The sequence below is a fragment of the Amyelois transitella genome, chromosome 3, assembly GCF_032362555.1.
Source record: "Amyelois transitella isolate CPQ chromosome 3, ilAmyTran1.1, whole genome shotgun sequence".
Taxonomy (NCBI): domain Eukaryota; kingdom Metazoa; phylum Arthropoda; class Insecta; order Lepidoptera; family Pyralidae; genus Amyelois; species Amyelois transitella.
The window spans coordinates 5,359,589-5,386,241 of record NC_083506.1 but is presented as its reverse complement, the minus strand read 5'-3'; the positions used below and the strand labels follow the sequence as shown (position 1 = coordinate 5,386,241).

General features: G+C 34.3%; 2 protein-coding genes across 2 annotated transcripts; one reads left to right on the top strand and one right to left on the bottom strand.

The window, feature by feature from the left end:
* The first annotated feature begins 52 nt into the window (after positions 1 to 52).
* On the top strand, positions 53 to 6,011 carry LOC106138160 (uncharacterized). The gene is made up of 4 exons (XM_013339215.2): positions 53 to 379; positions 646 to 817; positions 1,058 to 1,205; positions 2,136 to 6,011. Exons 1-4 carry the CDS (start codon positions 241 to 243, stop codon positions 2,712 to 2,714), a joined length of 1,038 nt encoding a protein of 345 aa, XP_013194669.2. The 5' UTR covers positions 53 to 240; the 3' UTR covers positions 2,715 to 6,011.
* LOC106138203 (carbonic anhydrase 2) lies at positions 5,679 to 23,312 on the bottom strand. The gene is made up of 5 exons (XM_060949182.1): positions 22,948 to 23,312; positions 11,293 to 11,484; positions 10,074 to 10,291; positions 7,538 to 7,759; positions 5,679 to 7,162 (listed from the first exon to the last, which is right to left on the bottom strand). Exons 1-5 carry the CDS (start codon positions 22,979 to 22,981, stop codon positions 7,034 to 7,036), a joined length of 795 nt encoding a protein of 264 aa, XP_060805165.1. The 5' UTR covers positions 22,982 to 23,312; the 3' UTR covers positions 5,679 to 7,033.
* Positions 23,313 to 26,653: the final 3,341 nt, after the last annotated feature.

The window sequence follows — 26,653 nt, the reverse complement described above, 5'->3', positions numbered from 1 at the left end:
TTTATGTCAATGTCTATTAGTGATGATTTTGTGTTGTGATTGTGACACTAACTAACCAAGACAGATTGAAATTGTAAACTATGAAGTGTCTGTGATTGAAAATTTAATTTTATATTTTTTTACGCAAATTATTACAAGTTCTTAATAAAATAACTATTACATTTAGGTTGAGTACTATTAGTGCTTATTCTAAATATTCTTTTATTTATACAATAAATATGACGCGAAACATGTAAATGTATGATAGTTACTTTTTATTATTTTCCACAAATGAAGTGTAACGTACGTGAACTTGCTCATATGAGCGATCAGCCTTGTGTTATTGAAGGAAGATTAAACTATAAAAAGATTTCGAATGGAGGATATCGTAATCAAGCAGGTAATACTCAGAAATCTGGAAAAGAATATGAAAATGAAATCAAGCAAAATTATTAGACTGTGACTAGACTACTGTACTGTGCAGGAAAATGAAAAGTTTTAAAAATTAAGTATCTGATAACGGTAATGTAGTTATCAGAGCAATACAATACAAAAAGGATAACATAGATGTGGAGTAATTTTAATTTCAGTATAAAGTCTTTTCAAACTGCTTGTTTCAATTAGTTTTCTTATGTTATTTTTTTATTTTCTTTTTTTATTTTCCAGTGTTTAAAGAAAGATGGTTTCGTCTCATCAACAACTATTTATTTTATTTTAAAATAAGTGAAATGGGTAAATTTGATACAAAACACCCAGCGGGTATGTTTGTCATGGAAAACTCTTCGATTCAGATGGAACATGGGCAAAATATACCCTTTTCTTTTTCTATATCCTTTATGTGAGTGTTTTTATTTCTTTGACCATTGCTGTTTAACAATTTCAAAATTGAAAGTTGGAGTCAACTGGTGTTGATTTTCTGTTCTGGGTTTTATTATACATTTAATCAAAAAGTTATATATTTCCTAGAGAATGAACAGATTCATAATTCTCATTCTACAGAGCCACCATACCATTTTTGTGCTTGTTTTAATTTTTGTCATATTGAATGTGCAAATTAAATTGAGCCTTGTGTTTTTAGAGACGAACCAGAGAAGCGTCACTTGTTTGCAGCTCGAGCTGAAGATAATGTAGTGCAGTGGGTTGTGAAGTTAAGAGAATGCTCTTATGAATACTTAAGAAACCAGCTCCATACATTGCAATCAAAAATTTTCTCTATTACTGGCAAAGTAAGTTTATAATTATCACATATTACACAGGTGTTTGTTGTATGCCAGCCTCCCTCAATAATAATAATATTTTTAATTATTTTGATGTGAATATAAAATATTCTGTTCATATTTCATGCGTGGGGTTGGTTCCCAGTATTTTTTGAACAGGACCACTCCATCTCTTTCCATGGATGTTGTTATAGGTAACTAAGAAAATAGGTTAATCTAATGTAGGCTTCTGTGCTGGCCTGATAGTGAAGGAGAACAAAGTCTGTGCCATCTGCTGCCCCTCTTTCCATGCAAATTGTAAAAGTCAATTAAAGGAAAGGCTTATTTTTGTTATATTCATCATTGTATTATTCTTTTAGACTATGGGCTAGCAAACTTGTCAATATATGAATCTCTGAATCTAAAACTGAAGTTGTGAGTTATAAATAAATAAATAAAAAAAGAAAGAAATCCTAATTCCAACACTAAGCCATACCATCCAGCTGAACATGGCCTTTCAGACTTTGCCAAGATTGGTGACTCTGTTTACCCCGTATGGGTATACATATATGTATATTTCCCATAAGGGTTAGACATGATGATATGCATTTACCTGTTTCTGTTTATTAAATTGAGTTAGGTATTCAAGTTTGATAAATGAAATATTATTTGTTTTAGTAAGTATTTGTTGTTATAGCAGCAACAGAAATATGAAAATTTCAACTATCTAGCTATCACAGTACATGAGATTTTTTAACAGACGGACAGATAGTAAAATAAAATTAAGAAATAAATAATTTTTAGATGATGGGTTTACAAATACATTGTGTTTTTGTAAACAATTTCCTTCACAATTTTCATATACCTAACTTGGAATAACTGAAAGCCCACAGACTGCTGTTCCTATTGAGTTACTTTTGAAATTTTAATTATTTTAATGTGCTATTGTTCATATTACAGGATCCATTACTGCTAGTTCCAAGGAATGAAGGCGCTTGCCTTTGGGCTCCCTCCGTGCCTTTCTCTACAGCGGCCGCCTGTACTGTCAACACCAGCTCCTTCAGCTGCCACCTCCACACTAATGGGTTTACTCTAGAACGAAGCAAATCAGATGTACAAACTAATCGCCACTTTCGCAAAGAGTCTAAAAAAGCTACATTCTTCACTGACGACAAAAATACTGCTCCCGAAAAAGTTGCGTCAAGTAACAACTTCGCTCTAGAGCGAAGTAAGACGTCGGCTTTATTTTCTGCTAGTTCAAATCACGTAGATCCGTCAATATTTGACAACCGTCCAGCATTTTCCCGCGCAGCACCGAGTCCGCCCGTTAGAAAGAAATCGTCGCCGATGAGTGTGCGATATGACTCGGATCATGTCGGCAAAATGATAACAGAGCAAAGCAAATTCCTGGGTACCACCGGTATCTTAGACGAAGCTCCTGTACCCCCTCGACGTAAAGTATCGCCAAAAAATCTAGAAGTACCCAATACAGAAGACAAGCGACCTCAAACATCTGGTGAAGATCTCATCAAATTTTAGCCGCCTATAAGTAGTGTTTGTTTATCCCACCTTGTAAAAAAAATATATTTTCATATTGTTATTATTATATCACTGCTGTAATAGTAAATATTTTGTAATTCTTCAATGGTAAAATTTTTGCCATTCATTTACATAATGAACAACGAGGGAATAAGATTTCACAACCTAGTAAAAAGTTTTGATTTTGACTGTGCAGTCATAGCAAAGCAAAAGGTAGAATTTTGAAGTCTCTTTATACTGCCCTGCCAAAATATTTGCATTAAGTGACGTAATTTATTTTTTTTATTTTCTATTTCCTGGAAATCCTGTTATGGCTGTTTAGTTAGGTGATTATTGAAATCTTGCCCTCTTTACTTGTTTTTATTTGATTGATAATAAATTTAGTTATAAATGTTTACCACTTCATTATATTGTAAAGTGAAGATAAACAGAAACAAAAAGAACGAAACAGCCAGGGCGTGTGTTTAACCTGATAATGTGCATCACAGATTAAGAAAAAAGATATGAATATTTAGAGCGGCAATTACGCAATATTCAATAGTATGGTGTTTCTAGTTAATTTTAACTTTATCTGGGAATTTCGGAAAATACTTTCTTAGTGTATCCCTAGCCCATATATGGCAAATTTCAAGTCTAGAAACTTGAAATTATTTTGTTTGTTGTTGTTCTTGTCTGTCAATCAGTCACTAATTAACAGCAGAGTTTTATACATACTAGTTCGTAAACCATTCAATTAAATTCCAAAGTTATAAAATATTTCTTGTGTGGTCGTTAAAGTTTTCCTATTTTCCTTATCTTAGAGATAGAGTTGCCGTTTACGTAATGACCGGACAGACCTGCGACTAGCCTAACATTTAGGTTAAAAGTATTAAATTTTGTTTTTGGAGATATAATATAATGGGTACCTACATATTTCAGAACTTTGGTCACCTATTACTGAATTGGCTTATTGGCTTTTGTGTGAACTGTTATCCCTCGTGAGTCTCGATCCTACGATATAAAAAGAATAACAAAAACTGGATAGACCGGACATTTTGGGCAGGCAGGTAACCCCGAGAGCCAGTTTTCATACTAATAAACATTTGACTCAGCAAATTTTCCCTAAACCAAAAATGCTGTAGGTTTTAGGTGCACAAAAATATTTGAATGATAACTTTCATAAATAACAAGATCGCCACTTTCTAGGGCGCCACACCTATGTAGCATAAAAATAAACACTTGAAAAATGTATTCTTCTACTACCAACATTATATTATTGTGCGAAGATTTAAATAATTTGTGATATTTCGAGTTCTGTCTCTATAACGCTTTTGTATTTTGTAATAACTAATAGAAGTCCCATCGTTTTAACATTTTCTATGTTACTTTGTGATTTAATCTTGTGGGGCTATTGCCGAACAATAATGTGCGCAGATAGAGCAAATAAAAGTACGTATCTTCTTTTTATTTTTTAAAAGATAATAATTTAATGAAATTAAGTTGTAAACTGTTAGTACTTGTTATTTATAACTGTCTATTATAATACTAAATGCGCAAGAAATGTCAAAAAATAATTCTTGTGGAAAAACCTCAAAGCTTTTCTATTTTGGAAGAACGTATTACAATTATTGTTCTATTTTAATAATTTTAATGCGCATATATGACATTGTGTGTACTGTGTGAATATTGAAATTTGATGTTCTTTATTCTCTCCTTTAGCTTATACATAGATATATTTTTGCTTTTTCATAAATAGTCTTACTAAATTGACAGTAATTTAAGGAAGTATTATATTATGATTTTGAGATTATTCAATTAAATGACACATTAATTGCTTTTATATGTAGGTAATCTAGTCAAAGCTTGAATATAACAATGACATTAACCTGAGCATATTACTGTTCAACATATTTATGAGTGTATATTTTCAATTTAACTTTACAAAATAAATGTGAAATGAAAACTACAACTATTAAAACTTTGTAAGATTCAGTCTGAAATAGATGTATCTATTAAAAATACAACTTGTATCATTTCGTAAACAAACAAGTGTATATCAATCAAATTCCAATAAATATGAAGAAAACAAAATAGAGCGTGCTAATTGGATGGAATGTTAAATCTGTTTGTTCTTATTTCTTCATATGCACTATTAAAACTTGCGGAACAGAGTCGTATACCTATTGATTCAAAAACATAAATTTTGTCTATCATTATGGACACGCGTGTAATCATTATATAGTATAAAGCTAAGTCGCTTCCCTCGCCTGTATGTATGCTTATATCTTTATAACTACACAACGGATTTTGATGCGGTCTTTTTTTAAGAAATAGAGTGATTCAGAAGGAAGGTTTATATGTATAATAACATGCTTAATATATTAAAGAACCACTGATAATTTTAAGATTACTAAATGAACTCATTTTTGTGCACTTGCATTGCAAACGCTATAGATCAAAATAATGCACTAAATTATAAAGTATACTTGAAAAAGGTCTACAAAAAATTCGCGATTGTATATGTTTATCTCTTAGGGATAACCCACAATAATCAATTTTTTTTTACTTTTAACGAGATAAAATGGCTTATTTACGAAGCGATTATAAGCAATACAGCATAAATCCTTGTCTTATTAATTACCTTAAGTATATTTTGCTTTAAAATGGAATAATATTGCCCCTTACAGCATGTAATTTAAATGAATATTTTTGAAGATGAGGCAGATTTAAAAAGTAAAGACATCGCGGTTGTGGTGGATCCAGCCAGCCGGTTCAAATGACCTCTTTCAAGAGTTAGCATATCGTTGAGCGTGGTTTCATGCCTACATTTAAAATTCAAGGGCAAGTGGAGAATACAAAGACGTTCTGTAATATATTTTAGTATCAGCTTTGCACCCGTGCGAAGCTAGGGCGGATCGCTAGTGTTTCGAAATAAAAAGGGAAGAAAGCAAAGTGAGGATACCTACAGATAAGTAAAAAGGCAACTATTTTCAATCATGTATTTCTGTATATTAGTAACGTTATAAATAAGCATAACAAATTTTCATTAAATTATTAACAGACAATATGTTATTGATAGATCGTTTTACAATAAACACAGTTAACATAACTGCGCCATTGCGAGTAATACGTTACTATTCGAGGCACTTACTAACTATACCTAAGATCTCGAAATTAAAAATTATAATGTTCTTTGTAGTTAAGTAAAACAGATACTCTCACTACCAATCGCGTCTGGTATTTGTTTCGCACTAATTTTTGTTGTTTATCCATTATATACAGGAGTTAATAAAAGGTATTTGCTTATAGGACCGGCTATGTTTGCAGCAAAAAGCTAAGCGTTATTCTTTATTTTACAATGCTGTATAATTTTAATTTAGACGTTTTGGTGTTTGCATATCTTTAAAATAAATATTAATTTTTTACCACAAGGCACATAAATCTTTGTCAATACCAATATTCCTATCCGAAAACCCTAGAATGAAAAGATACCTTTCATTATATTTGCACGACCCCATTTATTTACAAGCTACAAAATATCCGCATATTGAATTGAAAATATCGCTTACTGAGGCGACAATTGGCATAGGTACTCATTTTAATGTTCCTAGTGGTTCATTTATAGCAACCCACTTTCAAATTTTATATGTGCTTTTTTGGGCCAATAAAACAATGGCTGTGCTATGCACATTACTAGGAACATTTCGTTAATACTCAGGTCGATTTCTAGGTACTATCTCTTAAGGTAAATTAAAGTTTAAAATTTTATAGAATAAACTTTTTATAAATAACAATTTTACGTTATTAGGTATTTAATATCAAATCTAATTTATCCTAGGAACACCCGGATTAAAATACTTTATTATTTATGACTTATTTACCTAATAAATAATTAAAACCATTGATATAAGTATCGTAAGTTGAATGGTATCAATTTTCAAGTAATTAGTTAGGTACAAAGTTGTTCTTTCAACACTTTAAGCCAAACGCTCAAGGCACTTATGTTACACCGATTCTCTGGTTAATATATAATCCTGATTCATAACAGACGGCTCATCCGCTTATCATATCTGGCTAACGATGTGTAGTATATTGATAATCTCACTGAATGTTTATGACTACTCAAGTCTTCATTCTTAATCATGCGCTTGTAAGTACTAAGAAATATGCAGGACACACGGACAACAGTATCTTTGCAAGTGTAGAACTATAACTCGCAAATCGAGATGTGCATATCGACATCACGAGTGTGTCGCCGTATGTCTACTAGCAGCGGAGTGCTGAGCATCGCGACGTGTAGCCACGGCATGGCGAGTCAGTCAGTCGGCTGTGGCGATGTGTTAGTTGCCGCCATAGTCGCGCAATTCTCGGTTGCCGAGCGGCAGCGTCGGCCGGTAGTTGTGCAGCAGCTCCATGGCCTCGACCCCACACGACGCTTCGCCACACCTCAGCTTCCGCATTAACGCCAACTGAAATCGAACCAATTGAGACTGTTAACTCAACATTTTTTTTTGTTAAAAAACGATCGCCTATTTTTTAGGACATGTCATTGAATCGACAAAAAACCGGATTATAAACATTGCTTACGTAGGTAATCGGGCATTGAGTAACAGACCATATTGTATGCTTAAAAAATATTTTTCATCGTGTTTCTTACTAGTACGTGTTTCCGAATAAGTGATTCGAAAGCGTTTAAGTAGGCCATGAACTGAGGGGCCTAGGACGATATATGCGCATCGGAAACCGGTATATAAGTAAGCCAACCAGTTCATACTGTATTTAATCCTTGCTCATTTTCGAACATACTTTTATTTCAGACGCTTATTTTAATAGTAGTTATTTACCTGCTCTGCGGAAACTTGTGCGGGGTCTTTGAATAGGATCCATGTGACGGACTCAGTGCAGGGCGGCGTGGTGAGCGAGCCGGGGTAGGTCCAGTAGGCTCGCCGCTGCGGGAGCAGGTTGGCGGGGTCCAGAGGTTCAGACATGGTCACCTTGTCTCCCTTGTGGGTGATGAACGGCAGGAGCTTGATCACTTTGTCTAATTCGTTGTGTTTTTTTCCACACTGAAAATATTCAATATTCATAGTTAAGATACAATTTTAGTCCTGTTAGATGAAGTATCCAATAAATAATAAGAAATTTATCAGAACTTGTTTTGTTCGTAACGAATAAACTATAACCGTAAAAGTGCGGTGTGGTTCCCGGCACCAATAAAGAGAAGAACAGGACCACTCCTCTTTTCTATGCATGTCGTATAAGATTACTAAGGAATAGGTTTATAAACTTCGAATTCTCCTTTTAGGCGATGGGCTAGGCTTTTCTAGATCTTTGGTTTTTCTACCTCGCAAAGGATATAGACGAGACTATAGATATGTATGTTCGTAAACTACATTAGTAAAATTACAATACGCATGAATTAAAATCTGCCTCACAAAAGACAATAGTTCCCTACCACTTTACTGAAAAATGGTAGCACATGGCCTATCATGCTCATGTCACATTGTTTGTTATGTAAATTTTAGGGCTTTGTATTTAAAAATGTATATTTTTTTACTAATAGACAATACAGATGCTACGTAGGTAACTAAAATTACAATTTAAAGAAAAGTATGAGGTATTTCTATTTTAGCTCAAGCTTTCATGCATCATTCGTATAGTAGCAGGGGAAAAAACATATCTAGTGAGTACCAGCTTCTTCTCTTCTCGCAGATTGAAAGTCAATCAAGGTAAAGGCTCATAAATTTCTTCTTTTAAGCGATGGGCTAGCGACCTGTCACTAACTACTTTCTTTAATCACTTTCTTTCCTACAAACTTACACAAAGGAATACAATACACGGCTATAGTATTACGATTTCGTGACATCTATTCTCTTTAAGTTTTTCTTACTTTATGTAATTGTATAATTTCCATCTATCGTGCACAGTATCATAAAAATGTAACTGCATAGACGTGCAGTTTGCAAGGATTCAGTGGGAATTGCAAGGCTTCCATTACGTTGACGTCGACACTTATACCTGCCCAGTTTAAAGTAAGGTGATGTGCAATAATCCAATTAACAATGCATCGTAAAACTGTGGTTAAGTCCAATGTTATCTGTAGTTATTTTGTTGAGAAAAATTATTAGTTGCCGTAATTGGTACTTACTGGGAAGAGAATTAAAAAAAATGTTACTTTTAATTGTAACTAAGTACCTGCTATACAAACTGACTACCTTCTACTACTACCTATATAACTTGTACAGTAATAATGAATGAGTAATAAGTAGTTTACAGATGTGGAATATTTGAAACTAAATAATTTAATTAATAAATAGTAAATAGCAAATTACGATCTATATTCCGATTTTCACACACTAGCGCGGGTATTTTTCATAAATATGCAATGTCGGTTTTGGTTCGGTAGTTAATGTGAAATGGTCTGCCCAAAGTTACATTGTCATTGTGTTCATGTTCCGCGATTAGAATCCGAACCGAGAGAAAGTGGCGGCGGCCGAGAGAGCAATTCTGAATGCTGTGTACATCATTGGCGAATAGTGTTGCCGATCTATCGATAGTTTTAACCATCGATTGTCGACCACTGGAATCATTTGTAAAGTCGAAGGTATCGATAGCTTTGCACAATCGATGTTTAAGTACATACGAGTAGGTATATATCTATGGTTTCGGTACCATAGACGGTATTGGTCGTCAACGTGGGTAGGTACTGCTGCAGCTTAATCCTATCTATCGATAATATTGATAGTCTATCCAAATCCTATCGATAGGAGACTATCCGGGGGCTACACTATAGGATTGACGGGTAGTGACCGCATCCTACATGATTTTGTAAATTTCTGAGCAGGTTGCGGAAACTCACAATCAACATTACCATCAGTTAACGTCACTGTACTGACACTAACGTAGGTAGATACGGTACTATGTCATTCGTTCACGTGTTGTAGCCGTTTATAATATTTATGTCTTTGACGATCGTTCCTATTGTTATTTGACGAATTATGATTAAGCACATACTTGAAGTAATGTTGTATGAAATTGCTATTATCACGCTTATTGTTTCTATCTGACACATTTGCGTCTGTAATAGATATTTACCTACTAAGTATATAGAGAATAGTCATTACAATATTTCCAAGAAAGAAAGCCCTGAAACTGGTATCAAGTTAAAAATTTTTTTGTTCAAGACGAGACTTATTTAAGTACCTATACCACATAATTGCAAACCACGACTTGTTTTAAAATTACGTTAACACAGCGTCAAATAAAATGCTGGTGCCATGGTGTCTATATATAATGTTGACCGTACTGAGCTTCCCATTGAAATAGGTGAGAAGATGCAACTGGCAATGGTAACCCGCAATGAGTGAAATGGCATCTTACCATGAGAAAGACCCCCAAGACGGCAAGTCCGTCTTCTTGTCCGGCGGCCTCCGTAAAGCTGCGATACTTGCTGGTGTTCCAGTGCACCAGGTGGAGCTCCCCGGAGAAGGAGCGCCCGTCCACGGTGTGCTCCGAGCCTTCTCCGTTCACGGCGCCCCAGTGGCAGTGCCATTGTTGCAATTTATAAACGTCAGAGCCTAAAGGACCTCCACGTAATTCTGCAATTAAAAAGTTGATTGTGACATAATTTATAGCCTACTTGCAGTAAAAAATGTATTATCTTTAGTATCGTCCGATTGCGCATTTCATCCCAATAATGCTTGGCTATGCTATTTGTTATTTTCTACCGTGAATTTACAATTTCTGTCACGTCATCTATGAATTCATTATATTGTTATGTTCTTAATCTGTGTAATATTTATAAAGAAATTGACAAATTGCGACGTTTAAGATTACATAACAAGAAATATAGAGTTTTGTGACGGGTGCGGCTGATACACGTTCTTATTAAAAATGCTTTATTTCTTATAGCAGTAAATTAGGTAAGGAAGGTAAGTATCAAGAATGATAACAATGGTTATCTTTGATTATGAAAAAAAGTTACCTACATTTTTGTTTTAATTTTACTCCCATATCATCTTTCATACAAATAATAAGAACAAATAAGGTAACAGTATCAGACAGGCCACGGTTTTCACGTCCAGATTTAAACTTGATAGCAAAAAAAAATATTCACGGTCAGTTCAGTAATACTTTCGCAAAAAACATTGCGGATAATTTGAGCGTGAGACAGGGGCGAGGTGGAATGAGTCACCAGCACCGAGGCGAGGGGCCGTCGATTGGTTGGAAATGCAAATTGACACGCATGCACTGCCGAGGAACTACTTACTCCGACTTCCGCTTCGTGCTGGCGTCCCTACCTCACTGCATTTACAATGTTTTGATTGACTAATGTCATGATCTCAAAGTTAAAACAATTTTAAAGGTTCATTAGCTTTATCGACACTTATTTATTTATTATTAAGGCACTCTTACTCATTATTACTTACCTATTTATTTGTTAGTACTCTTTTCTTACATAGATACAACTTGGCCCCGCATGTCATCAGAAAATAATAATAAGAATTGTTCCTTTACAACACCTATTTCTGCAATTCTCCTCTCCTTATATAAAATCTCAATATGTTTTAAGTTATTAATCAGATTCAATATTAATTACCTGAGTCGTACCCATTCTCGTCAACTCGCCAACAGTAGCCCGGGTTGACGACGGAGCGGGTGTGGTTGACGGAGTACTTCCAGTCCAGCGGCGGCGCGCTGCCGCCACTGCTGGCCAGACTCGTGTCAATGTCCACAGGGCTCTGACGCGCCCCCCGGGCCTCTGGGAACTTCTCTGTCCAAGTAGCTGGCCCTGCGGACAAAATCAAGTGTTGCATCAAAGTAAGTATTTGGTTTAATGAGGTTCCCGACACTTCAGAATAGAACCAATCCATCTCTTTTTCACGGATGTCGTATAAGGCGACATATACGACAGTCCGGGACTAGAACAACGAATGTAGCCAGAAGGAAGGATTTTATATTACTCAAAGGCAAATTTTAGGGATTGATTAAATTTCTAAGTTGGTTTTCCAATTTTTTATACATATAAAACGACAAATTTTAATACACGTTTTTAAGAGTCTCTTCTTATGATAATATAAATGAATGTTATTTGTTATAAGATTTTATTATCGTAACATTAGAACATAATGTTACATTAGTAAATTAATTGCTGTTTTTATCAACGTGCTCTTTTCGCTAATTAAAATTCATGATTGTTTATTAATTAATTTAGTCGCGAGTTATGAAATACAAAATTATTATAGTATCCGTTTGGAAAGGCCCTTAGCTATACTTCCGGTAGATTTTGTTTGCATGCACTTTATTGAGGTACTTCGGGATGAGGTGTGCGTGTGTCTTGTGCTGACAGCTTGTTATCTTATCACAGTCACTTGCGAAGGCAACTTCTTCATATCAACATTCTTTTGGATTCTCCGAAATAACGGTAAATTTGCTAAATATACTCAGTTATTTTCTTTGATACTTAATGATATAAGTACCTACATTATTCATAAATACAATAAGTAGTTAAGAAACGCAATGTGAATAATTTAATAGAAAGAAAATTATTAATAAGTACTAAAAGTTAAAAAAAATTGGGATCTCATTATGCGGTGTTTTTATTACTTCTTGAGTTAGTACCTTGCACCTGCGTGATAGCTTGGGGTTTCACCTATGTACTTAGCAACTTTGGTTGCCAAGTAAAAGCAATGAATCACAATTAAAAGTTTGTATGCACACGAGATCGTTTACCGCTTCTACAACCGCTTATTATCCAATTAAGATGTAGAACGAGGCCTGACGCTGCTTCCGTTTCCGAGTGGTTACATATAACTCTCTATTTATCTCATATAAATAAATAAATGTATAGGTATAATGTGGTTGCACTTACTACGAGTTGTTCTTACAACTAAAAATGTTCCTGTAAAATATTCACGCACCATATATTGAGGTTAAGTGTATTTTCGTATAAAGCTTTGTTAGAAATCTTGGTTTCAGAAATTTCATACCCCTCAATAGTCCATTTTATTTATTGTACCTCAGAGTCATAAGTCAAAATTGTTCCATCTTCTTCTTTGTCGTTACGTTTTTCCACTCTACATGCGGGGTCGGCACAGTTTTTCCAATTGCTTCCCTTAAGCTGTCCATCTATCTTTTGCCCTTACCCTATTTGTAAAACAGTCAATAGTATAAATATTAAGTTTGGGTTTGTTTCTTTATAAGTGTTTCTAAGAACCGTTAATAATGACTTGCCACTAAGTATTTTGCCGATACAAGTCGGATTATTCATTCAATTAGAAGAAAAACAATTGTATCTTAGTTAATAACTGAGCAATTAACTGCTATTTCTACCAATCAGTAGGTAAGATGATTCTAATTAGCAAAACAAGTTAGTTCTACCTTCATTACACTAGACTAAGTAAAGAATTGTAATGAAGTAATGGTAGTACAGGTAGTAACCAATCGGTCTGGCTCGGGATGATGCCAAGAGACCGGATGGTATGACTTTGGTACCCTGGAGATTGGGGCGGCCTTTGGTGTGGGATGCTACTTGTGTCGACACACTTGCGCCGTCTCATCTTCAGGTTACTAAATCTAAGGCCGTTTTACTTCAAATGAGGCAAAAAACCTCAAAAGGCGCAAATATGTAGTTATCGGGATCAAAGTTTACATCAGATGGCAAGTGTCATAGTGATATTGAAAGGAGAGTGAACGCGGGGAACATGGTGAATGGAGCTTTGCATGCCTTTATGAGCAGTCAGAAACTATCCAAAAAGGCTCGACTGGCTTTTCAATTACAGAAGTACAGAATTGACCTTTCTACAGATTTATTATATGTATATAGATACTTAGTAGGAAATCAATTAGATATAAAAAAAAAAACCACTAAGGTTTTCTATGGAGGCGGTGAAGTGCGTTGCGGTTGCTTCAGCCTTGGCGAGATAAACGAATATCAGTAATATCCTGCACCTCACTGCCATGGTTGAGGCCACGCTGCATTGTAATTATCTTGCTTTATTTTTCTCTTTCCTAGTGGTACGCCATTGACATTTATTCACTCTTGGTTGTACTAATTGAAGAACCTAGTTAAAATTCACTTAATATTACAGAAAGGCTTAACCAATGGGCTTAACTATCTAGCAAAGATAGCTTTCAACCAAAACATTTTTTTCCTAATGCGCAACTAAGATTAAAACGCACAAAAGATTATATACTATGGAGCTTTGCTCCCGTGGGAAATTTCAGCATAAAAGTAGTCGATTGTCACTCCAGTAGGTCTATTCTATATTTGTGCCAATTATTTTTAATATCAGTCTAATACATTTTTAAGTTTTATTCGTTACTAGCGACCCGCCCCGGCTTCGCACGGATGCACAGCCGATACTAAATATGTATATCTCTATTGGAACTAACTAAAGGACCGCCCGCAAAGCGGCTAACTAAGTCTTGCTCCCGGCAAAAGTCACTTCTGCCTGCAGTCCCGGGCCGTGCAGCAGAAATCGTAATATTTTAATTTCATCACAACTTCAAAACCAAACGTCCAATTTTAATCATTCAAAGACCAAATATTATCTACATAAACTGTACTTATTGATGAAATTATTTATTTTGATAAGGATTATTAGCATGAGTAAAAAAAACGCGTTTAAATGTAGACCAAAAAAATTCAAGATTTTTAAATAAAAATGCGGTTGTTGTGCCTCACTCGACATAGATAGGTATAGTGTGTCGCGGACTTTTTTGTAGATATTTATAAGATCTACAATTAATTAAAACATTTTATGGTTCTATCTTTTGTAGTTTAGGCAGCGTACGCAAAATAAGTAACTTTTTGGTTGATTTTTTTCAGTTTGTGTCCGAAAAATCCAAATATATTACGGAACCCTATTTATATATAGTCTATGTTACTCGTGGATAATGTAGCTTTCGAATGGTGAAAGAATTTTTAAAATCGGTCCAGTAGTTTTTGAGCCTATTAATTACAACCAAACAAACAAAGTTTTCCTCTTTATAATATTAGTGTAGACAAAAATACAAATCTTTTCTCATTTGAATGTTTTATTCGATACAAAACTACAAATATTTCTCTTTATCTTTCTTTTCTTAATCTTTCTTTCCTTTTATTAATCTCTCTTTTCTTAATCTTTCTTTTTCTATCATTTCATCTCAATCTTTCGCGGAAGCCTGATTTTTCAGTATGGGTATTTAGTTATGTACATTTATCACGCAAACCCACTGAAAGGAAACGTTCAGTTGGATGACTTAATGATGGAATATATATTATCTAAAGCAAACAGCTGAAAAAATCGACGTTGATAAATAATAAAATATTTAAACGATTCATTAAGTATTTATAAACCTAGTGTGTGGAACGCTACCTGCTATAGAAATTAACTTTGACTGGAACTATTGCCAGTACCGCACCGGATGCTCTCAATATCGTCATTAATTCTAAAAGCAATATTTTTGAATGGAATTTATCGGCAATCAATCATCATGCATAAACAAAATTGCTTTGAAGAGGCACTTATTTATTTAAGCTCAAATTATTAAATGCCAATTAGCAGACATACTCATAAAAGTTATTTTATTTGCATCGCCGCATTAGGTCGAAATTGTACAGTTGGTTAAAATGGGAGAATTTTTTTTGGAAACAAGGGCCATTCATTACATAATGACTGAGAAAAGACTCTCCTATGGGACCTTTCTTAAAAATGTTATGTATGTATAAACACATTTTTTTTCTCTAGGTCTACCCAACCCGGCGGTTTAACTGATTCGAATGTTGTATTGAAAGTATAAAAGATCAATATTACATAGGTACCTAGTTAATTTATTTTTCAGTAATTGTAAAGCATTTTATATTGAATCTAATAATACAAATTAATTAATTGTTGAAACGGTAACAGCAAGAAAATGAGCCGGTCACGCCTCATGCGACGGTCGCGGGCGACCTCGGCCTTCTACACAGACTATTCATCCAGCCACCAGCAGGAACAGATGGTCGTATTGATTTTGTCAACATTAAAAACAAATATTGATTTATTTTTTATGCCTATTTAATAGTGAAAATCATGGATTGAATTTACTTACCGATTACAGTAATCGGAAGATCTTATTTAGCTGTGGTATTGTTAATGAAAATATGGAAAAATATTTCTTGGCCGAATGCTAAAAACATGTTCAATTTTTGTAAATTAATTCAACTGAAATTAAAAAACAGTCAGATTTTCATAAGCTAACTAAACGTGGCCATTTAGTCTTTTCGAGTCTTTTGTTGGCTTTGTCTATCTAGTGAATAAGGACGTAATATATGTATTTATATATTTTGATAAGACAGGAACACAAATATATATAACTTTGATACATACAAACATATAGTCTTCATCCCTTGCGGTAGTCAGAACAGTCTTAAAAAGACTGAAAGGCCGCGTTCATCTATATGGCTTTAGGATGGAATTGAGATTCAAATAGTATCATAGGTTGCTAGCCCAAGAGGAATCCTAAGTTTATAAACCCCTTAGTCGCCTTTTACGACATCCATGGGAAAGATATGAATGGTTCTTCTCTAAAATGCTGGAAACCACACGCTAGAAAATTTTAATATTTGATCCAGAATTATATTTCAGTAAGTGGTAAATATAGCTCTGACCAAATGATGACCAAGTTATCCTGCATGGAATTCTTTGACGCGGTAATAGAGGCGATGTGCAATTAATTTATATACCTTAGTATTGTATGCTATTGACCGCACTTAAAACTTTGCATATATAAACGACAACTGTAATATTTACTTAAAATAAATGAACTCGTTTCAAAAATACCCAGTGTACACACGTACTACACAGACGCTGCTAAGTGAAATGTTGGTCTGTCTCAACTCTGTAATAATATTTTCAGTTACGCTTAACCGCATTAGCTTTGTTTATCATGGCTCTGTTATATTATAGGATTATTTATAATTATTTACATTATCTCATGAATGTAGCCTAAAAAGTTCCATTCTGAGATGATAACAACTAATTAAAAATTGTTGAATCATCTTTTATCTAAGTTTAGTTAATCCAACATACCGTCTGCTACAGTCAGTTTGTCTTTCGAGATTTTATATACATATTTCCGTCTGGTTGATCTATTACGTAGGTATGTACAGTTAGAATGGAATTAGGTATTGTGTCAAGAGTACTCGCACACGTCTGTTAAGTCAATGTTACGGGAGTTAATGGACACAGAGTAATAGTAAGTAAGTATAGGTACATATATATATAATTTTGGAACTATCTTTATGGCAATTCGATCTGTGTCATATGTCCCTAATAAAAAAGAAAAATAATGGGAACTCGATATGGGTAAACTTTTAAAATTAAACAATGGTCACTTAGCTGCCAAGCCCAAAGCGGCAGGGACGCGATATCAAAGACACAAAACAACTGCGCCCACGCCAACAGCGATCAACACCATTGTTTACTAAAAAACCCATTACAGCCTGTTAACAATTCTATATAACATCAAAAGTAACAAACATAAATATTTGCTTACTGGGAACATCGCTGGAACAAACCGATACTTTTGGTGTAGGTAGGTCAAAAAGAGGCGTGAACCAATTGAATATCACAATTGATTATAGCCAGGTTAAAAGTTTTTCTGATGAAGCATAGTTTTGATGATATTGAACCCAATAAATTGGAAGGAGGACAGCGGACGGAATTAAACATACATACATACGTCTACATATATCCCTTGCGGGGTAGACAGAGCCAACAATCTTGTAAAGACAGAATGGCCACGTTCAGTTATTTGGCTTAATGATATAATTGAGATTCAAATAGCGACAGGTTGCTAGCCCATCGCCTAAAAAAGAATCCCAAGTTTGTAAGCCTATCCCTTAGTCGCCTTTTACGACATCCATGGAAAAGAGATGGAGTGGTCCTATTCTTTTTGTATTGGTGCCGGGAACCACACGGAATTAAAGAATGGAAAGAATAAAATTGCATGAATGAGACGCAGTAAGAATGACAAGCCCTCATTAGATGATATCTGCAGAGTCATACAATAAGCTGTAAAAGAAAAAATACTAGCATTAAAATAGAAACACACCAATTTGATCAAAGATTTCAACTATCTTTTATCTCACACATTACTCTATGTCGAACCTATAGAACTCCTCGACAGATTGTAAGCTTATCGGTCAAAAATGTGCAATGTGCAATCAACATAATGATTGCAGGAAATATAAAAGGTGTTGAGACTTGCAGAAAACGCCACCCACGCGCTCGTAATCTGCTCATTATACTATTGTCCCATAGTCTGTACTATACTCATTTTTAATAACCATTGATTAGCGTCACGCAACCAGAAACACCAGGAAACTCGCAACGAAGACACTTCATTATTTTACAAGGGATTTATCTTTTAATGACTCTTTATTTGCTACCATTTATTACTCGTTGTACAACATGTAATTTGCACTAAATATTTTATGATACGAACATAGATTCGCATTACATTTTTCTTATAGGATAATTTGTTGTCAAATTAATGCGTATATTTGTCTATGCGATATAGTTATCGTCGCTTATGCCAATTTTATATGAAGCCTTATAAATGATATTTATTTTTTTAAGATTGTTTAAGTAGGTAATTAAATTCAATAGTGTTTGGTTTGTAGACCCAGAGCAGATAATACTGATAATTAATTTTATAAAGTTTAATTAATTATCAATATTGTTTGTTGTTTTGCTTTTAAATTTTCAACTTGTTTTGCGAAAATTTATTTTTTGTATAAAGCCCGGGCCAATCATTTTTTATTAAATAATAAATAAATTATATCCTATACTACCTATTAAACGAGCGATATTACATACCTATACATATGTCACCGGAAAATAACAAGAACCGCAAGTTTATAAACTTCCTAGGAAATTCATAAAATTTGTAGGTTCACATTTTCGTAAATTTATCAATTTGCGACCTTTCGTGGTAAATTTATAAACTTACGGATTCGTAATATTGTATACGTTACAACTAATCAAAGACGAGCTGTTAATTTTACTCTTCTTTTAAATACGGCAAATAACACACAGCTCTCTGATTGGTCGATGTTGACAGTGGCAGTTTCTATGTCGCTCATTATGGGTTAACTTAAGTAATAAAATTAAATTATTTTTTCCCGTTTGAAAATAGTAGCAACAGTTGTTTATTCTCTGTTACGATTAATGGCGAGGGAAAAAAGAGAAAAGGAAAACGGGACTTATTTAACTAATCAGAGCGCACATGTCGTTTGGTTTATACTTTATTTTACGCGTGAGTTCGGAAAGTTTATCAATTTACGGAAATTTGGGCGTTAAATAATACGGTTCATCTCATGTTTAGAATCCTTCGAAAGTTTATAAACGGACTAACGATTTCATTGAAATTTGAAATATATGTACATACGTGTGTAAATTAACTGGGTAAAATTTCGATTTTCCCACAGTTTCACTCAAAATTATTTTGCCATATAAGATGGTGGCTAAACATTGATAATTTCGGCTGGTGCTGGGGTTGTGCGTTCGGCGCGCGTTCGGTCTTTACGTCACGTTTCACCCGATTTCGATTTTGGGTAAGGAATGGTTTTTTTAATTGTTGTTTAAAAAAAAGACGCATTACAATTTAAATTGCTGCACAGTGCGGTCAAATTAAAATCAGAAGATTCGTGCCAACGCTGTGTTTATTGATGTAAGCCCTACTGTGATATCCATCCGTGTGCCGTTTCGTTACATACATTCATCACGTGTCATTTGCGGAGGGATAGGCAGAGACTACTTACATCTTTACACTTTCCATGATCCCTGCATACTTCTGTCGCTCTGCTTCATAAAATTTTGATATATTAATATTATGATATAAATATATATATTAGCATTACGGTTCGGAGAAGCATCGATAACTTTAAACGTTCATTTAGCATGGCGACTCCGCAGTTAAATAGGTATCAATTGATTCATTAGACACAGAACCTGATGATACTAGTTTACTGTACTAGATTGCAACTACATTATTTAAAGGAATATATGTTAATTAATCAAAATTCATTATAATATTACTTCATATAGAGACTGTGTGTTGAAATGAAATGGAATGCGTAACTTTCTTTCTACGAATAGCCTTAAATATGCAAATATCTTCAAGTGGTTTAACAAATTATGGTGTTATTCGTCTTTGTCCTCATGGAAATTCCGATTATAATGCATCCAAGGCACTTTGTAGGTAACTGTAGAAACGAACATTGTGATGAATGTAGGCTCAGAGGCAAATGTAGATGAGATGGGTTGTATTGAGTGTTTATTAAATGTATTATTCATTAGATTTATGTCCTTTATACCGAACATTGTTTTTCATTGTTCTCATTCAGACGCGTTGTTGTTCTCTCTACAGAACTCTAGCCTCATACCGATCGTAAAGGCTGGTGTATTTAACACTGCTTGATATTTATATTAGTAGTGCCAGTCTATCTCACTATAAGGTCTACTTCCACTCACAATGACTGCCAATTATTTTCCTTTGTATGCAAACTGATTTCATTTTGCATTGTTTATAAGTGCAGTACTATTGCATTGTTTACAGGTATGTGATCTACCTAATGCTGTATGAAGTACGCTCTTTTGTTTGCGTTAACTATAACTTTCATTGCTTAGTTATATCATAGTTATCTTGGAAATTTTAATTAAAATTACAACATAGATTTTTTTGTTTGTGCAATTATTTTACTGACTGGCGTATGCAAACAATGACCCTTTACAGTTTTTATTTTTATACGTAGGTATTAATGATGATTTAAGTATTAATAATGACTCCATGATTTTATAAAAACCTCAGATTTCTATCCTTACTTAATTACCTACTCGTATCAGCATAGCTGCAATATTCATTGTACTGAAGTCTGTATGACACTTAAATTATTTGGTATGAGTAGGTATGATTAAACACTGAGCACGTCTGTTTTCAAGAAAAACCTATAAAGTCTATTGTATACCAATATTTGTATACAACTGAAATCTTTCTCTATACTAAGTCTCTCCCAAACAAAAGTCTAGGCTGAGACGTTTGAAGACGTGTTAACAGTTACCTTTTATAATCTATTTTGTGTTATCAACATACAAGTACTTAAATAAAGATCATATCTGATTGTTTGTGTGTCTAAAAACAAACCAAAAAGCTACTAGGCATAGAGCTTAAATTTGTTATGTAATTTTTGAGAATGCACTATTTCTCGTTATTCCTACGAAAATTCGCCTTGGTCCAGATTTTATAAGGTTCTCTTGTAAACCCTTATCTAGTTGTTTCTCTCTTCAATGTTTTACGTCTGCGTAAATTTTTGCAACCATATTTATTAACGTTGCAGATGGTTATGTTACATTACAGTTAATTATCACATGACTGTTTTACTGTGAAACGCTAATGAGTTCTTAAACACATCATTAGTCTGGCTTATTGTCTCCTTAGCACCGAGGACTAATTATTCTAATAGGTATCTATTTAATTTTTTCTTATTCAAAGTATTGTGTTTTTACTAAAGTAATAAGGCAAAAAAAACAATTCACATTTTTATGGTTCTATCTCTTTGGTACTTATGATGCTTTAGTAAGATCTTTTCCTTAACATTTCATCAAGAACAGATTCTCGTAATATAATAATATTTACTCGCGGTTACGGCAATCGTGGAAACTATTCTGCTGACTGACAAAAATAGAGTCATCGGAGTGAACAATGTTTTTATCCTTCCTTATAAGATTTTGCGATGAAGCTTTTTTGATGTTACTCGTATATATTAATTAAAATTTATTTAGACTCATGTAGATATCCCTACTGGTAAAATTTAAGCACGGTTGTTGTAAATAAATAACATCATTAGTAAGTAAAAAACATAATCTTACGAAATTAAATTCTCTTTAAACTCATGTTATGTGAAATAAGTACCTACTTGAAGATTTGAAGAGAACAAAAAAATCAATGTGGTTATTATGATCACACATAATGACTACATCCACATTTTGTTCTGGCAAAACATGTGTGGGTAGGTACGAATGTAATTAATGATTTCGTTTGTTTTGATTCCTTTGGAAGACGTGTTAAAAGTGTTCCTGAGCGTGTACTGTACAGATGATAACATAGGTTTGTAATTAATTATCTTTGATTTTAGGGACTTCAAAATGTTTTTTTAATGTTTGGTGGCTGAGCAAATGCAAGTTTCATCCGCCGTCGGATTCGATCGGCACTCGAGAACTAGGCCATCGCACGCTGCACGCAATTCTTCAGCAGTTTAGCCATTACGTATTCTTAGTCTTACTTTACTTACTATTTTGATGAGTTATTTACTTTATATTATACTAATATTGACATGTCAGCCCAGTTTTAAAAATAATATAAGAACAATGTGACTGGTTAAAATAGAATTTATGCATTATGACATGGTACTTACTACCAACATCCTATTAAAGAAATGTTACTTTCTTACTTAAAAAATGAATGAATATCGCAGAATTTTGGTACAGTCAATAATATTATAATTCAGAGTCGCAATTTTACAAAAAATGAAATACTGGCAAATAATGACAGAATTTAAATAAAATTTGAGAAAATATTATCTTAGCTTTGGATGTTTAATAGCTTTAGATTTTCAAGTATAAGCATATCTTTTTGGGAAAAAATAAAATAGCTATGACGTTATTACGTTGCTGATTGGACCTACATTTATACTTTCTTTCTAGTTTCTATCCTCGACTTCGCTCGCGTGCACAATTTTTTATTTTTATTTTTCGTATTAATAAAAGATGTAAATATGATTTCATGTATTTCAAAGTACTTACACAAAAATATAAACATTTGCAAACAGGTGCTACAAGTACATTGATGAATGTAATTTTAACTAATTTGTTAAACATTAATACGTCACCAACACATTTTTTCAAGTTCATTTAGGTACATAGATTTGTATTTTCCCCTACGTTACGAATACATTTATTTTGTAAAGTAAGTGATTTTTTAAATCAACGTATTTTGTATGAGTACCTTGTGTTGAAATGACGCTGGTTAGTACTTTGCACTTGATAACACTATGGGACGATATTTAAATAAACTGGAATCGCCGCGTTTGACTTGTAGCCCATGACCTTTATTTACTTTCGAGTTTATATTTACCGGGGATAAGTCACGTGCAGCATGTAAACAAACCGGTATCGCCGTTGTCGTTGACTCATGAGTCAGATCTGATGACAACTAAAGGTAAACTTACCGTTTTCACCAGTGTATCCCCAGTCGTCTGCCATTATCACGGATGAGTAAATGTGTTGTGTACGTCGGTTTCACAGAGGATGAACTGATTATTGTTTAACTTGTCGAATTATCCGTATCGCGTGGCTCGTGAGTGCACAGAAGAGCGTGGCTTGGTCGTGACTGCGTGCGAGTTTGCCGGCGCCTCCGCTTTATACGTCGTCAGCGGCGGCCCGCTTTAGGCGGAGGCACAGACGGAGCTGGCGCGGGGAGGCGGAGGCACAGGCGGAGCGGGCGCGGGAGCGGGTTCTGCGGCAGCGGGACGAAACAACGCGCTACACTGCCGATCGCGCGCGCTCCCTCGAACCACTGCGCCTGCGGCACTCACTGTACCTCGCTAAGCCCCTCTTCGCAGTATCGCGGCTTTCTAATTTGTAATTATAAAGACAATTACTTAACTAAAACCAATAAAAAAGGTAGATACACTCATGAAGCTCTTTAACTAGCAAATTTTCAGGCGTCTCAATTCTAGTTAAACGGGCTATCGATCAAGCGTATCAATTAGAACTTTACAGAAGTTTAGGTAGGTTTTTAAGTAGGTTTAAGGTATTTCTATCAAAGTAAAGAAAGTACTTATTTATTTTCTGGAAAAGTGAAGATTGCAAAAGTAGTTGAATAAACAAAAAAAAAGTGTGCTAAAAATATCCTGTGTAATAGATTGTTGATTGTGTAACAATGTGAGATTTTTAAAAATTAGTATTCTTGCTTGTCTTATCTCTCAAGATGTGCGACTGCGGAATTTCATCCTAATAGAACTAGAAGAATTAAAGCTAGACCTTAAATAAGTTTTATTTTAAAACAAGATTGTTTCTAATCTCGGTCTAATTTTCAGCTTGCGGTTAAGGTGTAAAAACCTTTGACCGTGCCATAGAATCCGTGCTCTATAGAGCGCACAGTGTTAATGGTCCTTACATTGTTTTCATATAATTTTATATCATTTCACTTATGAATTTTTAAATGTTCAAAAACGTACCATGACGGCCACTGTGGCGCAACGGTAGTGCACATGTCTGTATCACCGGAGGTCCCGGGTTCGAATCTCGGCTAGGGCATGATGAGAAACGAACTTTCTCTGATTGACCTGGGTTTTAGTTTATCTATATAAGTATCACTAAACCTAATATAAAGCAAATATGGTCCCTGCGTCTGTCCCTATGTATGTATGCATGTTATGTATATATATGTAATATGCTACAAACATGTACTTAAGTACCGTTTTTCAACACAAGAGTCATTAAGACTCACAATAAGATAAAAAAAAATTGGCAACACACTAATTTATAGGTAGTTATATAATATTTAAGTTGCCATTTGGTAAACCCTCCGTTATCTATCCGCGTTATCCATCAATTCGTAACAGTGTACATTGCACACTGATCGCTTATAGTACTTTGTACGGGAAACAAAGTTTCGGGTTCGACTGTCCCCGAAAAAAACCTCCGGTCATGTTGAGTCGAAGGTTGTATTTAAGATCCAATCTGAATTTTTGCTTGTGCGATTTTAAACGCATCAGTGGCAACTGTGAGCATCAGTGGAAAAGCTATCCTACGGGGTTCATGTCTGTCCCATTTACCTATTTAACACTTTTGTAGTTGTTAGAATGTGACTTGTACAATGTACAATATGAAATGCAAAAAATAAATTGCAATTGAACTTCAAATCTGTTCCCCGCGAATTCGTTTCGCGATTCGAGAACATACATTCTCAATCACAATCTCTAATTAAGTAGAATCCAAGAGAGTAGACCAAATCTTTGATAACCTTAAATTCCAAAAAGGCAAAAAGTACCTTATAAATAATACGTAACCATTCAAAAAAATTGTGTGAGAACTTAATATTTTTGACGGCCTCTCTGGCGCAGCGGTAGCACGCTTGTCTGTGACACCGGAGGTCCCGGGTTCGAATCCCGGTCAGGGCATGATGAGAAAAGAACTTTTTCTGATTGGCCTGGGTCTTGGATGTTTATCTATATAAGTATTTATTATAAAATATAGTATCGTTGAGTTAGTATCTCATAACACAAGTCTCGAACTTACTTCGAGGCTAACTCAATCTGTGTAATTTGTCCCGTATATATTTATATTATATTTATATTTATAATATTCTGACTGAAAAGCAATTCCAGAACATATTCTGAGAAAATGTTCAAAATAACTTGTTTACAATTATCAGCACCTGCGTAACCAGCAGCATTATTACATAATTACATCAATACTTCTTTTGCAATAGTGAGGATTTTTGTAAAAAAGCTCAATGAAACAGGAGTACCCACTGCTTACGTTACACAGTGAACGATGTATGCGCGTGTAAAGCGAAATTGAAATCCTACTTATGTTATATAGACGACATTCCAGATGCCAAATATTGAATTTGCTAGCTAGATAGAATGCGATTGACAAGTTGTTTTATATTAACATAGGTATGTCATTACATTTATGAGGAATATTATCAATTTAACATTTTTTAAAAATCATCACTGTGATTCTCTGTGATGGCTCTCGTATTATAATGAGCCGCACAGATACAGAGATACAATACGCGGACATTTATACTTTTCTGACCTCTATTGATAACGCCATCACTACTAACTGTTCTTTATATAAATAGCTTCACTGACAATGGCTGACCGATGATAGCATTTGAATAAACATACCAATAAACAAAAAGATGTTTATTGACGCCCAGCTCATAACAATAAAGAGAGCCGTCGTAATGCACTCCTCAATTTTTTGCGGATGATTGGCCATAATCAAAGTACGTACATGAAAGTAAATATAACATTTTATGTGATAACAGAGGAGCAGTGGAGCCTATTGTTAACAAATTGTATTAAGATTAGTGTGGTACTTACTCCAAGATATAATAAATTGTGTGTCACTTATTTATTCACCCAGAAGACACGAAAGAAAAGAAAAATTACAAATCGCTTTGCGGACGGAATTCCCCTAGGATCCTCATTTTATAACTAAACTGTATGTTTGATAGTTGAAGATTTATCTTGTTATTTAAAAATGTTGTCATATATAGCTTTATTTGACATACAAAGCTTTTGTTTTGACGCCAATTTTTCGCTTTAGTGAAGTTTTTGCGTTATGCTTATAGTTTACAAACGATCTCGTTATGCATCTCCCCGAAGAATTTTCTGGCAAATGATACTTTGATAATGTTTCCTTGGATAATCTACGAAGCAGATTACTTCTATTAATAAACTTTATAGTTTTTACGTCATATTTTTGTACCTCATATAAATACAACATTTTTTATAGGTCAACACTTAAAAGTTTAGTAACCAGGTTGCAAGTACAGTACGAGTATGCTCTGAATTCGAGGACGATAACAAACTTTATTTTTAGATTTAAGACGATTTCGTACAATGCACGTTAAAATGTGTTCCAGATTACTCATAACGAATTCTATTGATACCGATGTCTAATCGAAAAGGTGTTACCAATCGATGTAGGTCCTACGTTTGTCTCTGTTGCGGCTTCTCTAGAAGAGAGCCCGCGGCGCCCGCATGTGTAATAAGAAGTTGGAAATTAGATATCAACTCAAAAAAAGTATATGCATGTGCACTATTTGAATCTCAATTCCATCAGAAAAACCATACAGTTGAACGTGGCCTTTCACAAAAATATAAATAAATATATATACGGGACATATTACACATA

Bases quoted from the DNA above. Each gene is read 5' to 3' on its own strand.
- LOC106138160 (XM_013339215.2), top strand. From the start codon at position 241: ATGATAGTTACTTTTTATTATTTTCCACAAATGAAGTGTAACGTACGT. The intron at 380-645 runs GTAATACTCAGA...TTTATTTTCCAG, and splicing joins AGGATATCGTAATCAAGCAG to TGTTTAAAGAAAGATGGTTT. The intron at 818-1,057 runs GTGAGTGTTTTT...TTGTGTTTTTAG, and splicing joins TCTTTTTCTATATCCTTTAT to AGACGAACCAGAGAAGCGTC.
- LOC106138203 (XM_060949182.1), bottom strand. From the start codon at position 22,981: ATGGCAGACGACTGGGGATACACTGGTGAAAACG. The intron at 11,485-22,947 runs GTAAGTTTACCT...TTTTGTCCGCAG, and splicing joins GGGATACACTGGTGAAAACG to GGCCAGCTACTTGGACAGAG. The intron at 7,163-7,537 runs GTAAATAACTAC...GTTCGATTTCAG, and splicing joins CACAAGTTTCCGCAGAGCAG to TTGGCGTTAATGCGGAAGCT.